Source organism: Sphaeramia orbicularis, chromosome 12, assembly GCF_902148855.1.
Source record: "Sphaeramia orbicularis chromosome 12, fSphaOr1.1, whole genome shotgun sequence".
Lineage (NCBI taxonomy): Eukaryota > Metazoa > Chordata > Actinopteri > Kurtiformes > Apogonidae > Sphaeramia > Sphaeramia orbicularis.
Window position 1 is genome coordinate 51,407,610 of NC_043968.1, and position 21,333 is coordinate 51,428,942.

Sequence of the window (21,333 nt, forward strand, 5' to 3'; positions counted from 1 at the left end):
GAGAGATCATTTGAGTTTAAGAATGAATTTATCTCGTCTAAACATGTTTTGTGATGACACATCATTATAGAAACTTGTTCTGTACACTTGTTTTTGTGAACTTGTAGTTCAACCAGTTCAATCCAGCAGTGAAACCATTTTTTTTCCTTTATGTATTAATGACATTTAAGTGTCACTGCTGTGTCCTCATATGTCTTGATATGTTAGCTCAGCTTGCATAGTGAGGGTGCTGACCTCTTTGAACTTGTTCCTCTTGGTCAGTGTGAGGTTTCAGTTAAAGTCTTGTGAAACCAGTGCAGTGTGTCTGTGCGTATGAGGCCCTCATGAGTTTCAGCTGATCTTAAAAAACCACAAGTATGACATGTTTCTTTACCTATAGGTTGTGAAGGCTAAGTCTGGGTTGTTTTGGAACCAGTTCACCACACATCTTCAACACTTGGCTTCTGTTCCCAGTTCCTTAGCAGTGATTGGCCAACAACGAGGTGGGTGGATCAGAAGAAAAACAAACATTGCCACAGGCTTTGCCACTCTGTACCTGTCTGTCCACTGCGTACAGCTGTGTTAGGTTCTGGCAGAAATCGGGTTTCAACTTTTTTCTTCCATCCGCCTCTGTTTCTCCACACAACCATGAGGACCACTGCGGTTGCTGTTGTCATGGCGATGCTGTGCGTGATGATGGTGCATGCAGATGTCAAGCCACAGAAGGATTTCAACCTACAGAGGGTAATATATGTAAACATACACATTCATTCACCTTCGGATTTGTTTTAAGTGGTGGCAACTGCTTAATTAATTTGAGACTGCTGTCATTATGTTGTCATTTATTGTGTGTATTCCTCTGAATATCTGTTTTAAGCTTTGGGATTCTAAGTCAGCACATCACTGTTAATATGTCCACGACTGCGTGTAATGAGGGTGCAAAGTCAAAGTTTGAGAACAGCTGCTGAGGTGGTGACCCAAAACAATTATAGCCCCTGTGTACCCTCACAGTCTGGTCACAAATGGTCCTGATTAATGCATTTGTGAACCCTTATTTTCCTGCTTTTGTCACATATGAGAGGTTGAGAGAGGTCACTTTGTAATTTCCCATAGCAAATATGCCATGAGAAACATCCTGAAGAGGAGAATATGTACATGCTTCCTGTTGGTGATGTTGTAAGGGACTGAATTTATCCCAGTAAGTTTTTAAACATCCTTCAGTGTGATTGTTATTATTAATATATAAACTAAGACAATATCATAATTACTTCTAATTTATTTTTCAGACCTAGAAAAGTATTGCTTATGGAGGTTTACTTTGGGTCACATCACACTGATGCTAATATTTGTTCTTTTCTCAACAAAGCAGAAACTTTTACAGAAGCTCTAGTTGAAGGTAAATCTGTCTCTTGAATAATGCAGGCTGTGTCTGGTCATTTATCATTCTTTACTCTTTTTGGCACTAGTCTTTTGGTACTCAGATGGTTAAACAAATTCTGTCCTATGAGGAATTAAGATTCACATTTTACAGCATCCGTGCATAGATATGTGGCAAGACTGTGGTTTTTTTTCCCCCCATCACAGCACAAACACTGTCCTCTTGTTTCCCGTTAGGGCTGTTTACGCTAAATTTATATGACAAGGTTCAAGGTTTCAGTTGCATTTTAGTGACATTAAGGGCAAAAATTCAAGTTCTTGGTTATGGACTGAAAATATATCAGTTCAGGGTCAAATTTTCTCAGGAATCTGAATCTGAAATCATTTATACCAAATCTTTTGTGGTTTTCAAATCACTGAGCCTTTATTGACACAAGGTTGAAACAAAAAAAACATGAAATTTGGCCTATGCACTACTTGATTTAACCATTTCATTTCCGTCAAAAATCAAACATAACATGTACTTCTGCTCATAATACACAAATAATAATACTCCCCAGGAGGCCTTCCTTCCTCCACCCCTGGATGGCTTTCGTCTTGGCATCTTAGCCCTGTTCAGTCAGTCTGACATTTAAAAATATATATATACCAATTAGACATTACTCCATAACATGTGTAAGAGTTGTTTTATTAGTTTAACTATAAATTGATATGTAGAAGCCTTCCTAAAGTGATTCTGGCTGGTTAAACTGGCTTCATCATTGACAGAGTAAGTCAAAATCTAACAAATTGGTGGGCAGTTTCAAAAACGAATATGAAAATTTGGTTGTAAAAAAAACTTGATCTCACTTTAGGAAAGTAAATGGGCCTAAATAATATAAATTAATTGTAGCCCATGTAGGTGGGCATAATTGAGTAAATTTTGGAGGCTGAATATTGAAAACTGAGTGAATGCAAGGTTTTTTTTACAATGGTATGTATTTTTTTCACAAACTAAAAACTGATGGGGGTAGGGTAAGTAAAAGTAATGATTTTACTGATCTAATATTAAAATATACTTAATTGTTGGGTAATGCTTTATTCACAACATGATAATATTATGATAATATCAACTCTACAAAAAGAATTATAAGTCCAATTCTTACCTAGAAGCCAAAAAATCCAAGCAAAATTGTCACAGGACGTCTTCTGAGGAACTGACTGATATGACGTAATTGACTTTGAACTGAAATCACTGAAACTGATACTCATTCAAAAGGCCATGCCATAAGCTCTTCTAAGGTTAAAAGTAAGCAAATTCAATGAAAATTTGCAAGCAGCAAAAGGAATAATATGGGTTTTCAAATTATTTGTCACTGAAAAAGGGTAATTTTTGCCCACTTTTCAGCAAACATCATGCAAAAAGTCACACAAGGACAAGTGATACACATTTTTTGATGTTATATTCTGAAACTACACAATTTTTCCAATAAATTCAACACAAGACACTGCATGAAAGGTAAACATTTATTCCACAATATTCTTTTCACAATAATGTCACAGTAATGATACTCAGAGTTTCAGCCTTGTCATATGGATGTTAAAAATGTACTTGAACACAAACACAAAGGATATTATCTTTGCCCTTGCCTTTGCTTGAAGTTGGATGACATTGTTTCATAATGGTGAGAATTTAAGCACTTTGACAAGCAGAAATTAGAATAGATATTAAATACCTTTATTTATTTATTTATTTATTTACATTTCAATTTGCAGCATAAAGCCCATGGCTATAATTATTACCAGCTCAGTAAATTTCCCTTCTTGGCTGTCCCTGTGACAATTATCCATCATTATTCTGATTGTTTGGCAGCTGAGTCCTGCCTTCATCCCACTGTGAGCTTTCACCTGTTTTCACATGTCCTGATGAAGACTGTCAGGTTGAAATGTACAGGCACGATGCCCAAGTATTAACAGCTTCATAATTTAATAAAAGCTCTGTGCCTGGGGATTTTATTTGATTGACTTAATGATTACAAAGTAAGGTAACAAAGCTGAACTTAATCTATGTGAATGTGTCTTTTAGTTTGCAGGGAAATGGTACCGTGTGGGCCTGGCCTATGACTCTCCAGGATTTGTCCCCTTCAGAAGCAAGCTGAAGGCCTCCATGGGCATCGTCACAGCACTGCCAAATGGAAATGTTAACCTCACTATGTGGGAATTAACGTGAGTGTCTTTGTGTGTGTTTGTACATTGGTGTGAGCACATTCATGGACCTTTACTACATAGCTGGGGTAGTATGGTTAAGAAAGAAAGACTAAAATAAAAGCTATCACTGAAAAAATAATGAACTGTATTAACTATAATTAGCAAAAACATGAAAACACAATAAAAAGTACATCTAATACTGCAATAATGACTGAAGTGAAGTACAAATGCAGGTGAAATAGATTCATTTTACCTCTTCCTATTGCAATTTAAACTAAATGGCTTTTTAGAATAATGTAATATAATAAAATAGCTTCTACTTCAACTTCTACACATCAAGACTTTCCTCATAATTACCAGGAAAAACTTCACGAGTTATTCATACTTGTAAAATTAACAAAATTAAACTAAAACTGTACTAGAAATTACTTAAACTGACACCAAAAACCACCCTGAAATACTGAATAAGAATCCTACTATAATGGATGTTTCTGTGTCCGGTGCGTGTGTGTCCGATCGATGTCCGGATGTTGCAGCATGGGAGGGCGTACGGGTGCAATGCCGCTGTTGCACCACGAGAGGGCGCTATCGTACAATGGCACAACGGGTACAATGCTGCTAGTAAACCTAATGAAATATTCAACACTGTAATGTTTTTATTGTAAAAAAGGTGTGTTTGAGTGTGATGTATCATTTAGGAAAAAAAAAAAAAAACTACACATGAACAGAACACATGCACAAAGATGGTTCTTGTCTAAAAGAGTACATCCTACTATAATGGATGTTTCTGTGTCCGGCGTGTGTTTATCCGACATGTGTGTGTCTGATCGATGTCCCGATGTTGCAGCACGGGAGGGCGCTATCAAACAATGGCACCACGGGTACAATGCCGCTAGTGAATAAAATCAGCAAATTAATCTGTAAAGTGTTTGTTCAGTGTAATGCAGTGAAACATATATACACTTCGCGCACAATATAACAGCAAAAAAGCCAAAAAAGTCAGCTATCAGGACTTTACTGGCTCAAAAATGTGAAATGTAGACATTTATAAACACATCAGGAGCTCATCAAGGACAGAGGCAAAGTAAAGGAATATGGGAGAAGCAAAAAAGACTAGTAAATATAGTTTGTGTTTCATCTGCATGTTTCAGACCTGCTGGATGCGTGACCAAGATGTACCACTATGAGAGGACCACCGTACCTGGAGCATTCACCTACTTCAGCACACGTACATGTTCACACACTTCTGTCAAAACTGCAAAACATACTTAATTAAATCCTCGTACCGCTGTCTTTGCTGAGTGCTCGGTTGTGTTTTCTCTCAGGCTCCAACATAGTGAAGGACATCACAGTGGTGGAGACAAACTACAATGAATACGCTATTGTCCTCAAACACAAGGTTTTCAACAGAGAGTACACACAGGTGGCTCTCTACGGTGAGACACAGTTTTACATTTCATCTGAACATGTGAGGTTTATATTTTAGAGTCTCATCAGAGTTTGTCATCACCTGTCTGTCTCTGCACTGGTTTGCAGGTCGTGCTCAAAGAGTGAGCAACGAAATCATCCAGAAGTACAAAGCCTTCGCCCTGTCTCGTCATTTGTCCAGAGAGTCTATTCTAACACCTCCTCCAGCAGGTGATACATTTCTAAACAAATGCACAAACACAAGATGAGCTATGTGTTACATCAAACTTTCAGCTTTACTACTTTAATGTTTTCTTCCCAACAGACAATTGCCCACCATCACCAACACCAGCAGGACGTTGAGTGAGTCTAGTTCTTATTTTTATCTATAAGAAGGAGAAGTATACTGTGCATAATGTTGCTCAGACAAATATTTCCTAAATGTATAAATAATCCATATGAATGTCTGTTCTTCCCTCTAGGTTTCCAGTAATGAGTGTACCAAAATATAATCTATTTCTCCATCTCTAAGCTGTTTTGTTCACTTTATTAAAACAAACTATGAAATTCTAATTCAACTGTAAATGTTCATAGTTTGTCTACTCTACAGTTTTGACATAATCAAATAAACATATTTACCCCAAGCCTGTGTGTGTGTGTAAATGTTGTCATTCATGTGTTTAAAATCTTAGTATCGATCTAAATAATAAAATGATAGACTTTCATTTATTGATTTATTTATTCAGGTGGTCACATTATTTTTTTGAAATGTGGCCAATACCAGTGTGAACTCGTTATGACACATGCATAAATGTAGCAGTACTTGACATGTTAATCATTTTTTTCAGTACAGTACTCACAATACTTACAAATAAAGGTACTAATGCACACTAAAAACACTTCACTACAAGTTTCTGTGATCCAAAATCTCTGTAAGTGTGAGCATTACCGGTCAAATATTGATAAAGTATGAAAGTCAATAAGTTTTTGTGCTGTAAAATGGTCACTGTCAGTGTTAAACTACTATATATGATGTTTTTAGATTAATATTACTAAGGCATTCCTATGTACACTGCATTTTAGTGCTGCAGATGTTTAAGCTTGAACTTACTAAATATTTCATGGTGTAATTCCCTCCAGCAAATTGTGACGTGTCAATCTAAAATGATATAAAAGTCAGATGAATTATTTTGTTTGTTTAGATCACACTGGGAAAGATCAGATTTGTATCTGAACTGAAGGACCACATATGGAAGGAGCCCAGATCAGAATGGAAAAGAGGAGAACATGGCCTCTTAACAGTTTTCACCTCTATCAGCTCTGAGAGACTCCTGGTCCAAGTCTGAGGGTCCTGGGAAAAAGATTAGAACTAAAAGATAGAATTTTTTTTTTTTTACTTTGGCATCACCCAGTGGTTGGAACCAAAAATACACTGTGGTGCATGGCAGCGCTACTTTTCTTTACTAATTATTATCTGACATGTATTGATTGATTGAAGTCCAGAGAAAAGTAAAGAGAAAACCAGACCTTTACTCTTTCAGCTGTGCAGTTTTTCTACTGTTGTGGCACAGATGTTCCAAATAGCTGTCAGTTTGACCCAGAGAGGCTGGAAAAGACTGGAAGGAGGGTTGTTCAAGGGAATAGAGTACACAGTCAGGCTGACAGGATGCAAAAAACAGTGAGTCTGGTTTCTCTGCTGGTCTTGGAGTGGGCCTGGGCCCTCCATGGGGCCCCTGTACTCCCAGAAACTCTTATTCCAACACAGGACAACTTTGATTTAGAACGGGTGAGCTTTATTGTTTTATTTAAAACAAATGCAAATTTCTTTCATTGAGACATCTGTCCTCCATCTGTCAGTCATATTTCTCAAGCACACATGTAAAGTTTATCATAGATACAAATGCTTTAATAATGTATTTATTTCAGATTCAGAGCAAATCTTTCACTGTCCCTTGCAGTTCCTGGGAAAATGGTACGAGGTGGCAGTGGTTTCCAACTGCCCACACTACATGCAGCGTAAGACAGGAAACCCTGTTATTGTTGCACTGGAGATGCAACATGTAACTTCAGAGAGTAACGTCACAATGACAGCCTCTTTGTTCAGGTCAGATTAACATACAGACCATATGAGGGGCAGCTCCGTGTTTAATGAACTTAAAGATGTGTTAAACATGTTCTCTGTAAAATCATATCCCATGTAATGTCACATGTATTTTAAGAGAATACTGCATGAGGATATAAAGAAAAGTGGTTCTCATCATTTCACTTTGGGAACCATTTTCATACAATTTGCACCCAGAATGTGTACTTTTCAAACATACAGATGAGCCCACCAGCTATGATGAGCTCTTTTCTTAATTAACACATTCAAAGACATATCGATGCAACATTTTGTCTACAAATGACAATGTATACTTATCCTGCCACCTTTCAGTCAAATTTTAGCTTTACTATTACAGCAGCCAGCCCATGTCTTTTACACATGTCCTTCTAAACAAAAGTGTAACACCATCATGACCACTTTTGGGCCCACCAGTTGAGGAAGTTGGTCTTAAAGCTCTAAACATCTGCAGAGGGTGTAGGTTAACTTCACAGTCTGCCATGTTGTGTTGCAAATATTAATATAAAATATAAATAAATATAAATATAAAGCAGATTTATTGTCCCCTTAACTATTGAGTCTGGATTGGAAAAACACTGGAGATTATTTTGCAGCCACTAAAGAGAGGGAGTGGAGGTATTCACCTAGTTATGATCCATAACTTCACACATAGATGTCACAAAAGAGCACACTGCTATGTTATGTTGTGCTGTGCTGTGCTGTGCTGTGCTGTGCTGTGCTATGCTATGCTATGCTATGCAATGCTATGCAATGCTATACAGTGCAATGCAGTGCAGTGTTGTGCTATGCTATGCAATGCCATGCTATGCAATGCTATGCTTTACAATGCAATGCAGTGCAGTGCAGTGCTGTGCTGTGCTGTGCTGTGCTATGCAATGCCATGCTATGCAATGCTATGCTTTACAATGCAATGCAGTGCAGTGCAGTGCTGTGCTGTGCTGTGCTATGCAATGCCATGCTATGCAATGCTATGCTTTACAATGCAATGCAGTGCAGTGCTGTGCTGTGCTATGCAATGCACTGCTATGCTATGCTATGCTATGCTATGCTATGCTATGCTATGCTATGCTATGCAATGCTTGCTATGCATGTTATGTTATGTTATGTTATGTTATGTTATGTTATGTTATGTTATGTTATGTTGTGTTATGTTATGTTATGTATTATTCTACACTGAATATGACTTCTGTCTTTCTCTGATATAGAAATGGCTTATGTAAGAAGACACTGACTGATTACAGTCTGACAGACACTCCAGGACGATTTTTCTACCACATTGCCAGTCAGTCTCTCACAGTCATGTCACAGTAACAATGATTCAGTTAAGTGTGTTAATAATAAATATGTGTTTTGTTGATACTGTCCTCCTGTCAGGGCTCGGAGTAGATGTTGATGCTTTTGTGGTTCAAACCAACTATGATGAGTATGCACTGATGATTCTGCTGAGCACTGAAATATCCTCTGGAAATAAAACAACCATAGTTAAGCTTCATAGTGAGTGAAAAGTCTTTTAATAACAGCTTTTCCTTAATTCCACTTCTATAATCAAGGTAGACTTTACAATGTAAATGTGGTCTTCTTTAGGTCGGTCCAAGGATGTGAGTCCAACTGTACTGGAGGACTTCAAAACACTGGTCCGACAACAAGGAATTGATGATAACACAATAATCATGAATCAGGACAAAGGTACAAAAACAAACACACTTACGCTGATTAAGAACTACACATTATGTTATCATGTTAAAACATATTGTAAATGTGTTCCTCTGCTGCTTGGTTTTGTATATTTATAAAATCATTTATTTTTCTAAAGTAACAGAGAAGCTAGTAATAATAAAACAGTTGGACGGAACTAATATATTACCATCAATATGGCTTTAGAGAAAACATGTCAACAGAAATGGCCCTTCTACAGTTTGTTCATAAAATCTCTACAGACCTAGATAACAAAAAATATCTCTTGGTATATTTTTAGACTTATCCAAAGCATTTGATACAGTTAATCATCACATCCTTATTACAAAATTACAGAAATATGGATTTCATGATGCTGCCTTGACATGGTTATGAGATTATCTAAATGATAGAGAACAGTATGTATTATTCAATAAACATAATTCAAATAGAGCTAAGATAATATGTGGGGTTCTTCAGGGTTCGATTCTTGGGCCTCTCCTTTTTTTGATTTACATGAATGATCTTCCTATGGTATGTAAAAATGTACTGCCTCCCTTATTTGCTAATGACACATGTTTGGTTATATCATATGAAAATTCCAATACACTGATCAGAGAAGCAAATGCGGAACTATCATCTGTTTCTAGATGGTTTCAGATTGATTTTTTATTATTGCATAATTTATCCATATTTATTGCAATACTGTTTGGGTGGCAACCTCTCCCACTTATCTCAGTAAGATCTTCCTAATTCAAAACAAATTTTTAAGAATGATCAGCTTTTCTAAGGGACTCGACTCATCTGCTCCTCTCCTCAAAAAATTCAAATTTCTCTCACCTTTTGATGTGAATGTTTACCAGACCTGTGTGTTCATGTACAAATATGTTCACTTATCTCACGTCCTTCCTAAAGTTTTTCCAGAACTTCTTTATGTTGTTTTCTGTTTTACACAATTGTCCTACATGATACTCAAGCAAATTTTATCTTCTGTACTGCCGAACCTCTGTCAGCCAGTATTCTTTGAAATATCATGGACCACGTCGTTGGAATAATCTACATCCTGAACATCTTCTTTATCATTATTTAAAAAGCATCTGAAAAGGAGTCTAATTTATTAAAAAATGTAAGGCTTTATATCATTTGATTTGTATTTGCTTTTTGTTTTTTTAATTTTTATTATTATTTCAGTAATTATGTAACTTTCACAAATCTAAAAACAAATAATTAATACCAGATGGACATTTTAAAATTTATGCCAGCTGTTGGAAAGTACATTTTTTTGTTGTTATTTTTTTTGTTTGTTTATTTTTTTTCCAAAACATACATTTTCTCATCATGATCCATGTTGAATCTCTTTTTTTCTCCACAGGTGAATGTGCTCAAGGTGAGCACATGACAGCCAATGTTCCCCTACAGGTATGTACAATGATGTACCAGTGTAAAATATATATTTATGTATACATTTAAGTATTGTATGTATTATTCTCTGTCCCTGCTAAATAAGTAATAAATAAATAAATGATTACATTTTACTGAAAATAAGTTTTGTATTCAATAAAAATTAGTATATGTTTTGTTTTGTTTTGTTTGTTTTTTTTGCTGTGTCTGTGCAATCCCAAGAAGTCAAAAAGACATGTGATGTCACCTTTGGCTGTAGAAGACACTGCAATATCAGGTGAAAGAAGTGCTCACATGCCCATATTAATTATGACAGAAAAACAAACTTTAAATTGAGCAATGTGTCTTTGTTTGCAGGGTGAATCCAAATGAAGATCATCACAACAACCCTCCCCACTTGATTAATCAATGTCAGTGAACAGTCATAGATAATGCAACCTTATTTAAATACTGATTTTCTGTGGTTACATATTAATAAGATCTGTAACAGGGTCACTTTTTCATCATATTGTGTATTTGTGATTGGGTAAAACACTCAAAAATGAGATAGACGGTGATGATAAATGATACTTTGTCAAACTTTTCAAAGCTGACATATTTTTTCATGCTGATAATCACATTAGTAAGGCACAGTATTTTTATTCCAATTAGCCCACAGTGCAGTTTGTAGAATAACTGAAATGCCCATTTGCCTGTTGCCTGCCTTCAGGGAATGTCACTAGGACAACAAAATAAAATGTGGAATGTACACTTAAGAGCTTTTTGTGTCAATAAATGTTTCAGTGTTTTATCTTTAAGTTGTTGATCCAGTAAAGTATATGAGCATGACATGGCTGATATTCTCTCCATATTCCTGATACAAATGCATTTAAATGCATGATATTACTTAGTGAACCATCGTACACTTGTTACTCATTAATCTGTCTGGTGATGGCCTGTATTGATTTGTTGAAGTCCAGTGTTTCTATGGTCAACTGCCATAGAAATATTCCAGCCTAGAGGGGGGAAAAGAGACAGAGAAGAAGAACTTTACTCTTGTTTGTTTTTAACATGTGGGAGTGAGTACACAATGGTCACAGCACACAAAACAAAGGTCAATGCCTGGTCCTGCTTTTGAAAGGTTGGCAGGGGTGGCAGACTGACAGACTGTGTTTCCTGAGTGCCTCAGAGACAGGCGGACAGAGCTGACAGGATGTACAAAGTGATGATTCTGGGGTCTCTGCTGGTCCTGGGTTGGACTGGGACCCTGCAGGGGCTCCCAGTACTCTCAGATCCTCTTTTTCCAACACAGGAGAACTTTGATCTAACTCAGGTAAGATGCAGAGTGGAGCTGCTTTGCATTTTATTCAATCATTCCAATATTTTGCACTTTTGGATTTAATCCTAGAGCATGTGACAAAGGAAAGAGGACAAAAAGATATGGAACTCCATGTTTTCTTGTTTCTGCTTTGTTCTACCCTTAAGCCTCAAATATTGTAGTAGCATGGAATGACTTAGTTATGACCCAGTTCAAGAATCAGCCAAAGCAAGTGTCTGAACCACAGCTCTATAATAGGATGTTTAGATATACCCTATGACATAAATAAATGGATGATAAATCCTTAATCAATGTTTTAGGAGCAGTACAAGTGTATTTTTTAGGTATTACTTTACTTGTCTATGGAGTAAAGTCAATACTTTCACATAATACCGTTGTCTATTTTAACTAAGATGTAAGCTGTGTTCATGAGTCATGAAGATTTTTATTGAAACTGCAAAGCATTTTGGAACAGTGGGTATTATTATATAATCTTAATTACATTTCAGTTAGTAACATCTAACATTGTTTCTATCTGTTATTTTAACTGCACAATGCTTAACTGTTTGACATATTTTCATTTGCTTATATTTGATGATTTTACATCATTTAGGGATAGTTGGGTCAGTTTTCCAGTTTCAAAATTCCCTGGAACCACCATAATCATTTATTTGACCCACACTCATCCATTTAGAGTCCATTTCAACAGATAAAGGTCAAATCTGTCTCAAAACACCTTCACCAAAAGATAATAGGTTTTTGTACACTTGCATTTTTGCACACAAAAGTCTTCACATTTCAAGCTAAGTTGTTTTTATTGACCCAGCTATGGGTTTTCTGTCCACATTTACGCACAAGAGTTTCACAACTTTATACAAAAAAGAAGAAGAAAACTGTCCACCACAAAGGACATTTCATAAAAAATTTAAAAACTGCATCTGAAAAAACTGTTGCATCATGATGTTTCCAATATAGGCACTTATTAAATTTAAAAAAAAAAAAAAAAAAAAAAGCTTGTACTTTGCTGACATTTCCTGGGTCTCAGGAGGTTAAAAGTCATACTGGGGCAAATTAGACTCAAGCACTGCATGGCGATTAATCACTAAAATTAGAGATAAAATATTTCATTCAGTAGCAGAAGGTGAACCTCTGAAATACAAATGTGCACATTTCCTAAAAAGTCCAGAAAAAAATTAACACGTGAAGGCAGTCTGGGATTGAAAGTACCAGTTGCAGTTTCCTAGAGGCACATGAATTCACATTAAATATTGCATGCCATTGATTCCCATTCTGTATCTCTTAAACAACAAGCTTTTCATAGTATGCTGTCTCTTCCTGTTAGTTTTTGGGAACATGGCATGATATTGCTGTGGGAAAAAAATGTTCCCATGCGCATCAGACTCCCAGAGGAGAAGCAGCCATCGGTAAACTGGATCTGGCGACAAGTACCACTGAAAACAAACTCAAGATGACACGATCTGTACTCAGGTTTGTTCATAAATGATAGTGATCAGTGAAGCTAATCCTAGTATGAGATGAGATAACAGGGAAAATGGTACATTCTGTGTGCAGACAAGGCACATGTCATCAGATGTCTGGAGATTATGAGCTGACGTCAACACCAGGACGATTTTTCTACCATGTCGCAAGTACATCTCTCTTTCCTTATTATTTCTGTGAACAGCTCTTTAATATTACCCAGATTCACCGTGTGTTGATCTTTATCCAGAATGGAATGCTGATGTGGATGCCTATGTGGTACACACAAACTACAAAGAGTATGCGATCATGATAATGAAAAAAACCAGAGGATTAGGAGACGAGACCACCTCAGTCAAGCTTTACAGTGAGTCACAACCAACCATGTCTGTCTGTCTGTCTGTCTGCAGTTGTGGATAGAAATTTACAGCACATTTTAACTTGTAGATGTTACCCAGTGTAGGTCTCTTACATATCGTCAGGAACATGGTTTGAATTTAGATCAAGATCCAGATTCTATCAGAGATTCTACTGAGAATATATTTTCTTTTCATTTCTCAAGTTATTATGTATTATGGGAATTCCTGACTGCAGTTTGGAACATAGAAATTTCAGAACTGATGTTTACACTCGTTGCTCATTCCTTTCTGAAATAAAACCTGTCCATACTCAGTAGGTATCAATAGACGATACTGATAGTAAAACTGTATGGACTCCACTACAGGTAACTTCAAAACAAATGATGAACATGAATGAATGAATGAATGAATGAATGAATGAATGAAATCTTTATTTTTACCATGTAGAATAATATAAATAATTTTTTATATAATTTCCATGATATGTTCAAAAAGGTTGACTAAAGCAAAAGCTTATTCATTCCTACCCCTTATTCAGCTCATTACAATACAACACACAAACTATATTAAATTATTTTAATACAACATGTATATATGTTTATATCAACCAATATGATAATTATCATGTATAATTATACATCATAACGCACTGCATATGAATCATAAACCAATGTAGATAAAATATACAGCCCACTATAATTTACAATTGTATACAATTTCTTTATACAAGTGGATTGAACTGTGTCTGCTAGTAGGCTTGATTAAATGCATCATCATCAGGTAAATACGAAGGCATCCTTATGGAGTTAGCTAATGTCTGTTTTATCTTTGTTCTCTTCAGGTCGTACCATGGATGTGAGACCAACTATTTTAGAGGACTTTAAGACACTGGCCAGACAGCAAGGACTGACTGATGAAAATATCACCATTAAACAGAACAAAGGTACAACAAAGACAAGCAAACACACACTGACACACAACTTCAATGAAAGATGAAAAGAAAAATTACAGGTTGGCTCTATATTAGTGTATTTGAATGTTTGCTCTTACTGTGTCTTTAGTGACTCACAATAAGCATGACTTTGTGACTATTCTGCAACAGTTCTTTAATGAATTGATTTGAGTTTTTTGGCTTTGACTCCAACTTCTTAAAAATGAAAGTTTTGACATTTATTATGGTGTTATAATAATAATAATAAGAAGAAGAATTAGAATAATTATAATCATCATCATCATCATCATCATTGCAGGTGATTGTGTTCCTGGAGAGCAGGTGGAAGAACCGCCCACTCAGCCCACACTTCAGGTATTTTCAGTACCCTTTTTTAACTGATGTAATTAAAAATGTGCTTTCATACAATTTTATTTTCCTTTTACAAACATATCCTGAAAATTTTGTCCTACATAAAGTATGCTATGCCATCCCCAGCTGCCCCCTTCAGAGGATTATTACCTAATAATATAATTTGGCCCATGCTCCTTTTTGGTGCTCCATGCATTTATTTATACAGTCACAAGAGGGTGATGAACAATGGTTTGAAAATGAATAAACTATAGATGTTTTCAGCCCTTTCACTAAATGACCCCTATTATTGTTTTCATTGTGAGATTGGACACGTTTGACTTTGTTTATTAGTATTTCTTCTGTAAAATGTAGCCTAATATAGTCTCAAAACAAAGAAGAGCACAATGTTTGATGTTCACAAATTTTAAGAATTTGAGTCAGATAAGATAAGATAAGATAAGATAAGATAAGATAAGATAAGATAAGATAAGATAAGATAAGATAAGATAAGATAAGATAAGATAAGTAATATTGCCTTTATTGTCCCACAGTGGGGACAGTATGGAGCAGAATAAAGTGCACTCAGCGGACAAGAGTCTCACTGCTTCATTTAAAAAAAACCCTCAAACTTTACTTTCCTGGGTCTCAGGAGAATCTTAAAACCCTAGAATCTAAAATCTCAGCCCATTATATAGATCATGCATGCAAATAGTCGATATAAATGAGAATAATACAGAGAAAAATCCATTCGAGTGTTTAACTTGATAGTGAATGTTACAAATACTGGGTGCCTGTGGTGTTTTATCAGTGAGTGTGTCTCTCACTTTGTTACAGAGGGTGAGGAGGTATGTGGTTCCGACTCTTAAAGGTCCTGCAGAGGAGGTGGAGGGCTCTGGTGACGACACACCTCTGTTCAATGGAACAGGTATGAGATCCTCCAGGCTCACAGATGGTCTGATTCTGATGCTGTCACTATTTTCTCATAGTATCTTTTCTCCTCCTTCTCCCTGAAGAGGCCTGTAAGGCAACGCCAGACACAGGTCCATGCTTTGGGACTTTAAGACGCTACTTCTACAACTCCACCTCAATGAGCTGTGAGGTCTTTATGTTTGGTGGATGTCTGGGCAACCAAAACAACTTTGAGAATGAGAGGGAATGTCTGCAGAGATGTCGCACTGAGGGTGAGAACTAATATACCTTCTATTATTCTTTACACCATACATTACATGAAACACCAAACATTTTTAGACTCTCTCTGTCTTAGCTTAGCTTTGAGTTTCACTGTGAATTCACATAGAACAATTCAGACTTTGACACTGTTATCATCTAAAGTTTGAGTTTACAACTAACATTTGTGATGTCACAAATATTATGTATTCCATCATGAACTATTATAGAACTTCAACTAGTGCATTGAGGAAACTTGAAACCATTACTGCTCATACAATGAAAATTGATTTTAAGGAAAATAGAAAACTTCTTGATTTAAATATTTAAGGTTTTGAAATATGAACAATCAATCAAATTAATCCTTAGCTGGATTTAAGGAAGTAAATAAATAAGAGCATTCCAATGGATAGTTATTGCAGTGATTAATGTTTCAGGTGAAAAAAAATGTTAACACTGATGCAGTAAGTAGCTTCTTATTTCTTAACCCTTCATAGGGCACTCATACATAACAAGAATATTACTCTTGTGAAATTAAAAAAAAAAAGAAAGAAAAATGTATTGTTATGTAGAAACTCAAGGTCAGTGAAGTTACTACATTTGGTTTCTTGCCCATATGTGGCAAAACAAAATCCAAGAAGTATTTATAAAAAATACAACAAAAACACATGTAATGTGAAAGGCATGACGGCTAAAATTTACTTAGGGGGACAAATGAGTGGCCATTTTTGTAAAAAAAAACAAACAAAAAAAGTTGTAAGAAATGCATAGAACTGTGTTGAAATAATGCTAATACATTTGTGCACAGACTACTGATATTATTTGACAGTGGAAGCTATATTTTCAGAAATATTGGATTTTGAATAGCACGTGTATGTGAAAACTTTTGCTGGTGGACAGACGTGACATTACCCATGATGAGCTGGTCACTACCAGTACTTTATTAGTAATAAACTTACATACTTACTATTGCTAATTCTCCTCTTATTAATAAATGTTAGTATTATGGATCTAAAACAATAACAGCTGACACAAAAACACAAAATGTGGCAGTGGACGGATGTGACATGGTTGTTACAGATCCCATCATACTGATGCTCAGCAGCTATGTCACCGTTTCCACAAATGATCCCTGTGCAAAAACTAGTATCATAATTATTTATTGTGTAGTTTATCATCATACTAAAGAGTAAAGAACAATATAGAATTATTTCTTTATAAAAATGCTTATTATTAGAAAACTGTTGATTTAAAAAGTGACGTGTGACATTCTTAATGTATGTATTGGCGTAACATAAGCAGGATGGATCAGTAACCTGTAAAAATAAAACGTGATATGTAGTATATAATCTTGTAAGAAAAATTGGGGAGGCTAAAAGAATAGAATATTTGTTTTTCAGGTAAATTCAGTTAAAATATAACTTGGCCATTTGTGACATGAAAATATAGCATTAATTGTGATGAAACTGGACATTTTTGACCTGAAAACATAGTTCATATGACCATCAACATGTTGCAACAGAACTGAAATCCTGTAAATTTGCATAACTTGCATTTACCAACACAAAGTTCCTTTGGGGATTCACTTACATTGATTTCTTATGCACAAAGACATAAATACGACCTCTAAGCAAATTTTAGCCGATGAGTATTTTAGAACATTAGATCATCACTTTTAGAGCAGTCCAACATCAGTGCAGATCTAGACACCTGTCAGCATACATTCATATCACTTTGAACAACATTACATACATTAGTACAATTACTTCATGGTACCTAACAAAGCAGTTACACTCACTAGCACTATTCTGGCACTGGCACTAAGGTGGACCTTACAAACCATGTAGACCACATTTGACCTGAAATTGTTGACTCACTGTCCTCACTGTAATTGTTGCTGTCACTGTGTTGTAATGTGAATGTGTGCAGAAATTACCAAAAATAGTCTCTTGTGACTTGCCCGATAAAGAGGTAAGTAACCATCAGTTTGCTGGGGTGCATAAAGACTGGACAATGCCAGGATTCATCAGGCTCAAACTGTTAAACAGTGTTTTCGGGGAGCATTAGACATCATTTTCACACATGGATTGGCCACCACAGATTCCAGACCTGAACCCTGTTGAGAATATTTGGGATGAGACGGAGAATAATTTACACAGCAACAGACTTGTCATATCATCAATACAAGATCTTGATCTTGGTAAAAATTGATTTATCTCTGGATGGAAATGTATGGTGTGACATTTATAATGGCATTGCACAAACAGTGCCTGAAATAAAGGATGCCACAGTGAAGCAGCACTGTGATTAAAGCAAAAGGTGGTCCAAAGAGCTCGTGTGTATTAAACACCACTGGAAGGGTTCTTAAAACTGCTTAACCTATGAAGACCCAGTGTTACTTTTCTGGCAGTTCCTAAATTACTTTTTGTCTCTATTTCTCCTTTCTTAAGTCACCATTTATTTTATTATCCTCTGTATTTTACATTTTTCACTGTAAATCATGTATTTTCCTATATTTAATTTCCTACATATAATTAAGATGTTCATGAAAACTCACCCTAAATTCAAAGTTTATTCTATCAAAACAGAGAAAACTGAAGAAAAAGTGGCTTCTTCAGCAAAGATGCCAATAACTAAACATAAAACAAGCGGCTCCATCCACTGTCATTGATCCAACTCCATGGATTTTACTGGTGAATCAACGTTGTAGAAGATAACAGTGTTTCCACATTCACTACGGAGCCTGTGAACATCCACATGGGTCATATCTGATGACCATGAAAAGATGACAAACTGCATTTTACACCAATTATTAACATATATTGTTAGGATTAGTGGCTCAACAGGTATTAAACATTTTAGATCAGTAGATGCTTTTGGGTGCCAGTGGTGGTTTGGGTCTTTATGGGTTAAAGAAGCTCAACAAGAAGCTGCTTTCAAGATTCTTGCCACAGCAAAAAAAAATACAATGCAACAACCCAGCCAAATGGGTAAAAGCAGGTTTTCCATTTCGTACATAGTTCCTATGGAGGACTAGAGATACTTTTACCTACACTGAATATGAAAACTCAGGCCAGAATCAAACATTAATCCAGATTATGTTAATCAGGAATGTACAATGGAATATGAGGGCCACATTATGGAGAAAAGATTAGATTTTCATACTTTGAAGTCAAAATGTCAAAAATGTATATCATGGAAGAACCAAACCTATGAATTTATTTATTTACTTACTGAATGTAGAAATTGTGATATCTGAACATATATTGTGTCTCTCCAGCTGTGTGTCGTCTACCCATGGTGCCCCAGCCCTGCACAGGACAGCCCTCTATCTGGGCCTTTGACTCCACCAATGGGCTGTGTGTGCCCTACAAAAAGGGCTACTGCCAGGGCAATGGCAACAAGTTCTACACCAAGGCTGAATGTGACGAGTACTGCGGGGTGGTTAAAGATGGTGAGATATCAAGAACGTTCAAAATCCACACAAGTACAATGTAAACAGACGCAATGGCGTTGATCAAATCTTCAGTGACAGACTTGTATTGTTTAGGCACTGGGTTCGAGTTAGCCGAGCTCGCCATTATACGCATAGTGTGAAAACTACACGGAAGTAGGCAATGTGCCTCTTGGTCAGGTCTACCTCAAAAAAGAGATTTCATCTCAGAGGACTTCCTGGTTAAATAAAGGTTAAAAATATAATAATAATAATAATAATAATAATAATAATAATAATAATAATAATAATAATAATAATAATAATAATAATAATAATAATAATAACAATTGACACATCCAGATCAGTATAGATGAGTGTGTAGATTATTGGATACAAATGAAACATCAGATCTTCCCAGCAAAAGCATTTAAAGGAGATTATTATCATTTTGAGATTAAAAAAATAAAGATCAGTATCCTTGACATATTTTTCATAATATTAAATCTGCTATTTCTGAACCCTTCAATGATAATTTCATCTATGTTTTTGATAAGTCAGTTACAAAAAGGTCAAGTCAAAGTCAGCTTCATTGTAAGTTTTGCCATATGTACATCACATGCAGAAAACTGAAATTACAAAACTCTAAGGCCCCATGGGAACAAAAGCTTCTTTAATGATGTTTGCACCTTTGCAGATGAAGAGCTCCTGACAACAAAGTGAGTGAGAAGAGAAAACATTCCTCTTCGTAAGAACTCATCGTACACAGACATACCCTACAGCATCAAAAGTCAAAAGTCACATGATGTAAAATGATATCACAACAAAAAACCAATAAATGTTCAGTTTAACATCTTAAGGTTTACGTAGTCTTATTTGTTCCAAATGTATTTCTTGTTTAATATATCTTTTTCACTATCAGTATAAGCAGAATGATGTATTAAAAGCATTGTATATCACTCTGCACAGTCTCGGATGTTTTATTAAAGATTGCAATCATGTCTATTATTGGTGTTAATCAATTTTTAGTCCTTTTTTTTAGTCAAATGTGAGTTAACTGCACAAGAAAAGTAGACGTTTGTCATATTTGTTAAAATTCTAGTTAAATTCACTAAATAATTCGCAAACATTTTATAAGATAACCTGGATGTTTAGATTTTGGTTTTACTAAAGCTCTCAGTAAAATTTAGATAGATTTACTTAAATATTTTTTTCGAACACCTTTTTACAACATGGACAGGTCACCAGTTCATCACAGAGCTTAAATATACAGACCAACAACCATTCACTCTCACATTCACACCTACAGGTGATTTAGATGGACCAGTTAACCTTATTAGTGGCATATTCACCCCCATGATATAAATGAACACAATGAACCATGACTTTTCTGGAAGCAAAAATGCATTTTTTGGTCCATAGACTTTATTTGTTCAAGCATTATTTTACAAAGGGAAAAATTATCTCTAATTTCAAAATGGTTAAACCAGTTACTATAAAATAGCTGACATTATATTTCTATTACAATTTCCTACATTAAAGTCTACTCAGCATATTGTTAGAAATGTACTTGATAAATTATTTAAATATTTTTACTTCATTTCTGTTTTTTTTTTTTTTAACAAAATAATGCACAAAATTAATTTATTTTTTCCACAAATATACAATATGAAACCTGCAGAAACCTGTTGAGATTTTTATGAAACTTTCATAAACAATTTCCATCAATATATGACAGTTACGTTAAAGTGAAATGTACTAAAAGAAATACATTTTACACTCTGGTGGGGGAAAAAAAACAGCTCACAAACTAAATTTTAAGGCATTTTATTGTCTGTTACGCTGTCTCATCTATTCTTTCAGTTCTAATACAATTTCATTGTTCGTCGTTCAGCTGCATTCAGTCGAGAAGCCATCTCACTCTTTTTGTCCTGAAAGCAAAAAGAGTGAGATGGCTTTACGGTAGAATAACTCCATCTGAAAAAAATGGAATGAGTATATGAACACATGTGTACAACTGTTGGTTTTTTTTTAATTACTTTTTTTTTTTTTTTTTTTTTTTTTTTTTACATCTATGAATAAGCTCATCGGTTAAAAAGGAACATATGGTTTTACAGTATTAATAGTAATGAGGTTTCACACATTATAATGATGATGATCAGACCT

General features: G+C 35.4%; 3 protein-coding genes across 3 annotated transcripts; all 3 read left to right on the forward strand.

Annotated features, from left to right (window-relative positions):
• Positions 1-280: 280 nt before the first annotated feature.
• ptgdsa (prostaglandin D2 synthase a) lies at positions 281-5,595 on the forward strand. Its single transcript, XM_030148308.1, has 7 exons — positions 281-723; positions 3,422-3,561; positions 4,695-4,771; positions 4,869-4,979; positions 5,080-5,181; positions 5,276-5,313; positions 5,433-5,595. Exons 1-6 carry the CDS (start codon positions 628-630, stop codon positions 5,311-5,313), a joined length of 564 nt encoding a protein of 187 aa, XP_030004168.1. The 5' UTR covers positions 281-627; the 3' UTR covers positions 5,433-5,595.
• A 1,021-nt stretch (positions 5,596-6,616) lies between these two features.
• On the forward strand, positions 6,617-10,607 carry LOC115429101 (protein AMBP-like). The gene is made up of 8 exons (XM_030148350.1): positions 6,617-6,736; positions 6,909-7,054; positions 8,278-8,354; positions 8,447-8,566; positions 8,657-8,758; positions 10,119-10,165; positions 10,370-10,424; positions 10,505-10,607. Exons 1-8 carry the CDS (start codon positions 6,617-6,619, stop codon positions 10,507-10,509), a joined length of 672 nt encoding a protein of 223 aa, XP_030004210.1. The 3' UTR covers positions 10,510-10,607.
• A 719-nt stretch (positions 10,608-11,326) lies between these two features.
• Positions 11,327-19,999, forward strand: ambp (alpha-1-microglobulin/bikunin precursor). The gene is made up of 10 exons (XM_030148307.1): positions 11,327-11,459; positions 12,787-12,932; positions 13,017-13,093; positions 13,174-13,290; positions 14,124-14,225; positions 14,533-14,588; positions 15,402-15,492; positions 15,581-15,748; positions 19,015-19,188; positions 19,865-19,999. The coding sequence occupies exons 1-10, from the start codon at positions 11,340-11,342 to the stop codon at positions 19,888-19,890; spliced, it is 1,077 nt and encodes a 358-aa protein (XP_030004167.1). The 5' UTR covers positions 11,327-11,339; the 3' UTR covers positions 19,891-19,999.
• The last annotated feature ends 1,334 nt before the right edge of the window (positions 20,000-21,333 follow it).